The sequence below is a fragment of the Choristoneura fumiferana genome, chromosome 8 (genome assembly GCF_025370935.1).
Source record: "Choristoneura fumiferana chromosome 8, NRCan_CFum_1, whole genome shotgun sequence".
NCBI classification, from domain to species: domain Eukaryota; kingdom Metazoa; phylum Arthropoda; class Insecta; order Lepidoptera; family Tortricidae; genus Choristoneura; species Choristoneura fumiferana.
In genome coordinates, this window is record NC_133479.1 from 6630837 (window position 1) to 6639872 (window position 9036).

General features: G+C 37.6%; 2 protein-coding genes across 2 annotated transcripts in view; both read left to right on the forward strand.

Annotated features, from left to right (window-relative positions):
- Nucleotides 1–2975, forward strand: part of LOC141430345 (TOM1-like protein 2) — a 10553-nt gene extending 7578 nt beyond the window's left edge. Inside the window, exons 4-5 of the mRNA XM_074091005.1 lie at nucleotides 1802–1838; nucleotides 2905–2975. Of these exons, the coding sequence (XP_073947106.1) occupies nucleotides 1802–1838; nucleotides 2905–2975 (108 nt within the window). The remainder of the gene's footprint in view (nucleotides 1–1801; nucleotides 1839–2904) is intronic.
- A 118-nt stretch (nucleotides 2976–3093) lies between these two features.
- Nucleotides 3094–6502, forward strand: LOC141430349 (unconventional myosin-XVIIIa-like). Its single transcript, XM_074091008.1, has 3 exons — nucleotides 3094–4138; nucleotides 5946–6083; nucleotides 6437–6502. Exons 1-3 carry the CDS (start codon nucleotides 3704–3706, stop codon nucleotides 6500–6502), a joined length of 639 nt encoding a protein of 212 aa, XP_073947109.1. The 5' UTR covers nucleotides 3094–3703.
- The last annotated feature ends 2534 nt before the right edge of the window (nucleotides 6503–9036 follow it).

A 9036-nucleotide genomic window follows, 5' to 3' on the forward strand; every position in this document is an offset into this window, starting at 1 on the left:
GTATAGTCCCCAGAATGTGCCGAGTTTTAGCGTAGGTATATACGGTATTTACAACTTAATGGGAATCCAACTTGATGGTCCAGAAGGCATATTTAAAGTATTCACAAGAATCGTCATTTTCTTTAAAATAACAAGTGGCCTCCACGCTTATGTTTCGTGGTATTTCTTTGACGATTACATCAGCGACTTTAAGATCATCATCAGTGTTATGTGCACAAAGCGTAGACAAGGGACAGTCGTAAGAAATGCCATAAAAGTAAATGTTACGTTCTATTATTTTGCCGCCAATTATAGTAACGATCTTGCATTTTCTCCGGATGTGGCTATTTAGTGATTGCATCTACCAATTATGAGATGGTTATTTAGCAATTTAACTTTTTATGCGACTTGTAAAACATCTTTACCTCTTATCTTATTCCTTACCTAGAAACTTGTGGATAAATATGTTGATTTAAGTACAGTCATTAAGTGCAAGTGGGAAATTGATAACTTGAAATTATAAGCCCATGCAGAAAAATACCTGAACTTATTGAGTATTTAATTTTGCTCCTAATTATAAAAGGCGAAATCGATTGCGGACTTCAGTAATTTACAACGAAAATAAATTCGGTTCTTAATATTTTTCAGCACAATCACATTTGGACAAATAATTTTTGGTCCGAATTCGAATTAGTCAATTAAAGTTTAACTTGTATTATATATAAACATTAGGCTAAGTACTTTTCTAAGCTAAACTGTGAACAAAAGCTTAGTATTAGTGTTGAGGAATGTTGGGCAAAGTAAAGCTAATTAAAGGTATTGAAATATCATTAAGTACCTACATAGATATCGATGGAAAATATGTAGATGACCTTAATTGATAGATTACAACCACACATTTTCAGTTACGAGCTTAACGCTTCAATAGGAAGGAGGGAGGTACATTGCAATAAATTGTTCATAAAAGTTCCTCTTTAAAAGCTGCTATTTTCGAAACATACTACTTTCCTCCTAATATTTACGCGGTATTGAAAACATTGCCATTCGTTATTTGCTTACACATCATATCCAAAACAATGCTGCCGCTAACGGTGTCTGTAACATAGCCGCTGGGAGAGTTTGTGCCGTCACGGTCGCCGCACGCGCAACCAGTGTCCGTACAGTTTATACACTTGTCGCAAACACGTTTATCGAGGCCAATAGAATTGACACCCGATATCACGAAGCCCTTATTTCATTTTAATACTTAGACTAGTTTTCTGATGCTTCTATGACATTTTTCCTTTAGAAATGTAGGGATCATGTTATTTGCGGGTGGGTTGCGATAAAAGACAGAAAAATTAAATTAAGCTAGTTGCAAAGTAGACCCTGTTATAGATTAGGTACTAAGTGTACCTCTGACTCTTTCTTGTTTAGTTTGTATAACATAATATCTATCTTCTGCATAGATATTGATAGAAAGTGTTTGATATAATTCCGTCATATGAAAACTACAATAAAAATATCAACACGCAACACGATTTCTTTCTCTCTAAATTTCAATTATTATATATACTCAATTGTTTGTAACTTAGACACATTCGTAGTAAGGTTAAACACCTGTTATTATATAGTGCAATGTGTTCCGTAAAAATACAATAACATGTTTTATAAACACGTAGTGTAAACAAAAAACAATAATATCATTGTTTGAATGCACGACTACGAAAAACTGTCTAGTTCTATCTAGTCTAGGCCAATAGTGCAATTGAATCGGTTCAGTCATGTCGGATTTGATAGATGCGAATTTAAAGAGTCTTAAAATGTTTAATTTTGGTGCTAGAGTTTTGGTGATTTCGTCATTTGGCTTGATGAAAAAGGTAAGTACAGTAGTTAAATATGTGTATATATACGTACTCGTATAATAAGTAATAAAAACAATAATATATGTTGCTCTGGAGCATCCCTAGTGTGTAGATACTATAATAGGCCAGTATTTTTCTTTATCCGAAACTATTGCAATTTAATTTGCAAGATAAGTAAAACTTTTATCTTAAACTTGGCACACTTCAAATAATTAGCATTTTCGGTGATTACTCCTTTCACTGACGCCATAATTTGGTTTTAATGCTGTTTTTGGTTCTTAGATATTTATCAGAGCGGACACAAAATAACTTTTAATTCCAAGCAATGTTAGCTCGTGCAATGCTTCGGCGTTTAATCGTCGCTGCTTCAAAGGTTTTTGCGGTTTCTGCTTAATTACCAACGAATGCGGCTAAAAGGTCGACTTAAATTCAAATAATTCTGATTCAATAAAGCAATCGTAGAACTTCAATTAGAGCACGACCCACCATTATTGGAAGTTTTTAAACGTATCGTAAATTATTCGTAAGACCTTCTCGCTTACAAATATGCAGCCAAACTGCAAAATTGACAATTATGGGACGAAAATACATCAAGAGTCCAGTTTTGCAGATTGTTGTATTCTTATTATAAGCCTTGGCTGCGGTCGAGCACGCTTCGCTCAGAATGTGGCTTTTTGCAATAGCAGGAACTTGTCGGGTTTCATCACTATTCAATACTCACTCTGCGGCGCGAAACCGAAAGTCAATTATATCTGTATAAATCCAATTTGTAATCACTCTGCACTGCGTATTGTGTTCATAATGAATCCTCTCTTCCGATCACCAGTGTGAACGATATCAGCTGTTTAATAAATTGCAGCCGAGTTGTTTCATTTCATTCATACAATCGGGACGATAGTGATTATGACTCGCCAATTGATCGATAGATTATAATCTCGACATGTATTAGTTTTGAATTGCCCTGTCATTATATCCATTGCATTAACAATGATCGTCTTGTTTTGTTAAAACGGTTTAACCCTCATTGTCCTTCAGTCGTGTTTTGCATGATTGAATCACTCAATGTGTTTTTTATTCGCAGGTTCGACGATCTCTCAAATTACGCGGCAGGCGCAAAGAGAAGGAGAAACTCCCCTCCGGCATCACAGCTGATTACACCGCTTCATTGTTTGCTCATCTCGAGCAAGACTCTAATTACTCCAATTATCCGCTAATACCTACTTCGGGATCTAACTCCAATCTGAGCGATGAAAATAACCACCTTTCCCCGGATACCCGACCACACACGCGTGGAATAGAAAAGAAGGCGTCTTACAATCGGATAGCTCGGAGACATCTTTAAATTCGTTGAACAATCCCAACAACGCTAATACCAGCCCACGACAGCCGCAAGTTCTACCTCCCATACCACCGAGACCACCAAAACGTGGCATCCTAAAAGGACCTCGACTTAGTAATACTAGTTCTAATTCCCAAGAAAGCAATATACCAACAGCAGACACCGTTGATTATGTGAACGGTCAAGATTCCAACGTACTAGCACGTAACACCCAGCAAAATGAAATTATTTCTTATGGCATACCGCCCTCCAAAAGCAATTCGTCGAGCGACGATATGCAGCAAGTACAAAACTTCACGAAAAAGGTCATTCATAGTCCTGTTGAAAATCAAGTGAAAAGTAATTACAAGAACAACGCCAGCAACCCGTCTATTACTACACAAGATATGGACGAGGTGGCGAAAACTAATGGGAGCAGTTATTTAGGAGTCACTTCGACATCTCCGAGTGCTGACTCTTTGACTGATACAACGACCAATTCTTCCTTCGCCACACCACCGTTTTCTACCTCTCCTGTTGGTGAATCCCAGGGCTTCCATAGATGGTCGCGAATCAGCAATTTCGAAGATGTTTTCTTACCATTGCCCCATTAAAGCCGCTGTTACTTCCTAAACCGAGAGTTTTGACGATTCAGAGACAGAAAGCTCCGCGGAATGATTTTGGATTCAGCCTCCGTCGGGCGGTTATACAGGAAAGAGTTTTTGGTGATGAAACTAAGGAATTGAATGGTCACGAAGATAACGGCTTAACCAATGGCGAGAGCAAGTGCAACGGTAATACTGGTAACGGTGTTGTTAGTAAAATGGTCCAAAAGGCAGTGATTCTAGCTGAACCAGGGTCTTATCCGGGAGCTAGCGAGTCAGGCCTATTACCTGGCGATAGACTTCTGGAAGTAAACGGGGTCAATGTTGAAGGAAAGAGCCGAGAAGAGGTTATAGACCTCATTAAAAGCAGCAACGAATCTGTCACGATAAAGGTGAGTAATACTTTTATTACGTGTTTATTTAGTGAGCCTAAATTAAGATATCGTCATAAAAGTTAAATTTATGAAATTTTCACTTTTTATAATCATTATTCGGTAAAAATTTACTGTATACGAGTGAAAGGCACTTAAACTGGTAAACGGTTAATAACAGTAATTGGGTAACTTTTGAAATCCAATAGTGCACTGCACTGCCTGTCCCTAACTAATAACAAAGCGTCAGTTCAATCAATAAATAAAATTAATTTTTGTTTAGATGAATTGCCTCATCTCACTGGCTAAACATAGCTATAACAGTTATTAATGATTGGTTATTTAGCGTCAAAGTATTTTGATGATACTCTTTACAGCTTTGAAATGAAATTAATTTATGGTGAAGCCAAATCATTTGATTTACATTGGTTTCGTTACTATTTTAACGGTTTACTTAAATACAATACAAGGTAATGAGCAGTCGGTAGTCGCGGTTGTGTTTTATGAAATGCAGTCTGTACTGGCCCAAAGTTACTCTCCAAATTTAGATATTTGATTCGGTAAAAGAACTTGTTATGTTCTTATTCGAACAAATGATTTCACGAATTCGTAGAGCAACATAAAATTCTAAATGTAAACAATACAATTCAAAATACTTTAAATTTGGATATTGACTTAAAAGAAGCCAGGATTATTTTTACCGCTAAAACGCCTACTTTATGAGACTGCCCTAGAAAAACCCTGGAAAAGTCCTAGAAAACTCAACGGGATATAGTAGGTACTTGAATAATTTATGTAAAAAGCACGTGTGGACAACACGCAACTTTCCCCCGTGACGGTATTTACCAAGAACCACTTTCGTGCTCGACTGGGCTTATTCAGGTCTCTGTACCGTGTGATGTCTTAATAAAAGATAATCCAAGTGCAAGTGTTCGTAGCCTCGATTTGGTGCGCGACTGCAATCGAGTCGATAGCTTGCTATAATTATTATTTGGAAGCAACTAGTCGCTGTTTATTAACTAAGCTGGGTTTGAGATGTTTTGCAAAAAAGGCACAACGTAGGTACTGTCACCAGCACCTATATCCAACACAAACAAACTTGCATAATATCTAATACGACTCTATTTCTAGCGCCGGTAGGACGAGTCAGATATTTTTGTACGTTCCGCTGTAACAGATATTAGGTAATGCAGGCGACTGTATAAAGTAAGTACGGCCAGCCAAATTCTAAGCTAATAAGGATAGATAAACAACTTCCTATCAAATACATATGTAACTAAAGTTGAACTTCCAAGCCATAGTCGAAGTCTCGTCTTATCGGCATTATCATTTATCATTATCACTTTAGGGTGGTAGACCACATATTTGGCTCATAACATCTATTGCAGTATTTTAGACTGTCTCGGTCATTATTAATTTTATGAATTAAATTCGGGTTTTGTTCTACGTACTTTGCTTTTAACGAAGATCGATATTTCGGCACAGTTGGATGCGCCATGATCACGAGACGACTCAACGTCGTCTACGTAAGGTAAGCGGAACAAAACCCGAATTTAATTCATATAATCTATAGCAGCATTAGCAGTATTGTCTTATCTCCGTCTAGATACCATAATCAAAGACAGAATAATTCTTGCGAAGCCTAAGGGTAGTAAGATAGTATTTATAATCCTAGCAATAGGTAGTCATTTACAGCCGCGGGTTCACGGTGGATGCAGGCCGCTTCCAACCGAAGCAACTGGAGGTATAGAGGAGGCCTATGTCCAACAGTGGACGTCCTAATGCTGATACGATGATGATGAGTGGCTTACCCCGTTTATGTGAACAGGTGCAACCGATAGCGGAGCTGTCAGAGTTGTCTCGTAGACGCGCCGTCGACGGCGGGGGCGACGTCGAGCTATCAGACAGCAACGTCCGAGGAGGCACGCTCAGTCGCTCCGGTAGCCGACGTTTCACCAACACTCAGGTAAGTTATCAGCTTCCGATATTTCAACGCATTTGCCATGAGTCCAGTTGCTGCCCGCCACCTTTTTTATATCGTCTCTCCATCTCATTTTTTGCGGTCTGCCCACTGGTCTCTAACTGCCCAAAATAGATCGGAGTAGAAGAGGTTGAAGGAGGCCTACACCAAGAATTTAGTAGAAGAAAGCTGAGAAGAAGAAGGGAATACTAGTCCCATGATCACGAGTAGACTGAAGAAATTGCGGGTGAATGTTAAGGTTCACTAATGTCTAAACAAATATTTTTTTTCCAATGATTCGTTTCGCAAATGTTTCATTTGGCCAAATGCATTTTGTTCTGAAACTGTAAATGTTTCAGGACATTTATAAAGCTAACTTAACCTACAGGGTTCTAGACTGTGGTCTTGAAACAAATCCTGAATAGTAGACAGTTTCAGGATAAAATGCATGGCGAAATTAAAGAATACCGGATGTTAATGCTGAGTAGACCGAGCTCTCTATTATCTACGCTGTTTTGGTAGCGTTCTAGACGACACGGCGACGCAGTGTAGCCTAACCTATAAATTTCTTTAAACGAAGCCCGTAAGATCATAAAGTTTTAGATTGAACCTGCTTATTTAAATTCCTCAAGTCTATCCAATTGGCAAATGTTCAAATACGGAACGAATACAAATTTTAAGCCGATGAATGAATTGAACCGCAATGTAGATTTGCCGTTTTAAGTTGTTTTTTCGCGGTGATCTGGTATTGGAATTGCCTCAGAAAGTAAAATGAGAAATACTTATGTTTGGCAGTGGTTGAATACGATTGAATGAGTGAAAACTATTTTATTATAGAGCGAAGCTTGAGATATAAATGTTGATCGAATGTAGAGTCAAGTCGTCGTCAGCGTCGACTCTTAACCCTTGATTAAGGTAAAGCAAGATTCTCTACAACGCTTCCGCGCTATAAAATTTTATTCTCTGCTGGAAACTGGAAAATTAGCGCTTCTTGCCATCTGACGCCTAAGACCGCTCCTCTTGCTTTACCCCAGAGCCGTCGCTGAAATAATTCTTTGTTCCATTAATTATGATTACGTATAAACTGAATTATATCATTATCTTAGTAGAAAATATAAGGTGAACGCCCTCCGACTGATTGCAACAAGATTGCAACTATGCAAGCCGTCACACAATATGAAACGCCTATCGCATTACGTCACCCCGCAAGCTATTACAGTCGCTATAACACGTGAAGCACGTCAAAACAATCGGGACGCACTATACTACTGGGGGCTACGAAATTCAAAAATCGAAGGTCGTATCGTACCGTCCCTCTCACTTTCGTATTAAATAATATAAGCGTCTGCGGGACGGCATGATTAGAAGTTCGAATTTTGTACTTCGTAGTAGAGGGCCTGGCGCCGAGGGCCCTTGCCGCAACTTAAAGTCTATTGCCACAAAATTGTTGTAGATTTTTCGGCATGATCGAACAATTGACTGAAGCAATAACTATTGCCTGTTGAACAAATGAATTGATTATTATCATAAAAAAATCGTGATCTTACTAAACATAGGAAGACAGTTTCAGTTCGATAGATATAGTATTTGTTATTTCCATAAAGAATAAGAAAGAAGAATAATAAATTATTTTTTTAAACCACAGTAAAAAAACATTCCTATTAAAAGATATCCGGTGGACCCCAAACTAGGCAGGAGCCTATATCTCGGGACCCTCGGAGTGCGTTTAGCAAATTAGATACAAACAGAAAACAAAAAGACAAGAAAAATATAATTTATTACAAAGAAAAGCATAAATTTACATTCAGTTTCAAACATGCGTTAAAAATAAGGGTTTGAATTATCAGGTCGTAGATACATTGTTGTCTTTCATTCCGAGTCGGCAAATACGGAGTAGATACCACATACCACAATAGCAAATACCACAACGCACCCATGATCTCGCGTCTACGCGCCTCAACTATTATCAATAAAACCATTTTTGTCATAGTATTTACTCATCCGTGTGTAACCGCAAATTTGTCTTTATTTAGAGGTGATGTTTTCTTCTCTTTATAAGGGGTGTCCTAAGTTTGTTGTTCGTAACAAATAGAATGAGGAAAACATTGTAACACTATTTATTAAGGATAGTATACTTTCTTGTAGAATGGACAGGAAAAATAAATTAGAGGTCGTAAGTCTTTGTCAAAAAGATCGGGAGAGTTGGGTGCCCTGAGAAGAGCTTGGTGAGGTTGCAGTATGGATTACAAATGGCTCATGAAATATTTATATTTAGAGAATGTAATAACTTGAAGGAACCGAATTGAGACTGTAGATTATGTAGATACTTAACAAATGAAATATATACTTAATAGGTACTGACTGATAATGATGAATTATAAACATCGTAATGGCTAATGGCTGTTCTCATTTATAGTTGCAAAATTGCGTTTTGATCCGTAGAGCTGCTTGTAAATTAGAATGAAACAACGTTTGTATGGGGACGCGAGCTTGCGGGGACTCTTAAATAAATAAGTACCTATATAGAAAAATTGCTGTAGCTTGTGACAATGGTAAATTAATTTTACCACTTTTCTTCTAAAGTTACCTACTTATTCACTTCATAAGCTCAAACTAAACCGTTCCTAAGACCGAAAACTATTCACTTAAACGAACTTAAGTATCCAGACGAATAATAAAAACTTAGATTTTTGGATGGTTTTAGGTTTCAACTTCAACACAAAAAGTCTCCGTTATTTTCACTCGTCAGTGTAGATATTGGGCAAAACCAACTCAATAAGATCCTCAAATAGTGAGGCCTAGAAAGAAAAGTAGGTGTTAAAAATCAATCAATCGGATTTGTAGCGATTATACAACATTTATAGGCCAATGTCATTCAACCAATAATTACAGATTAATTGAAGCAATTAAGAACGAATGCTTGTGTAAATAACCGCCCATCAACACTATGCTATTCTTT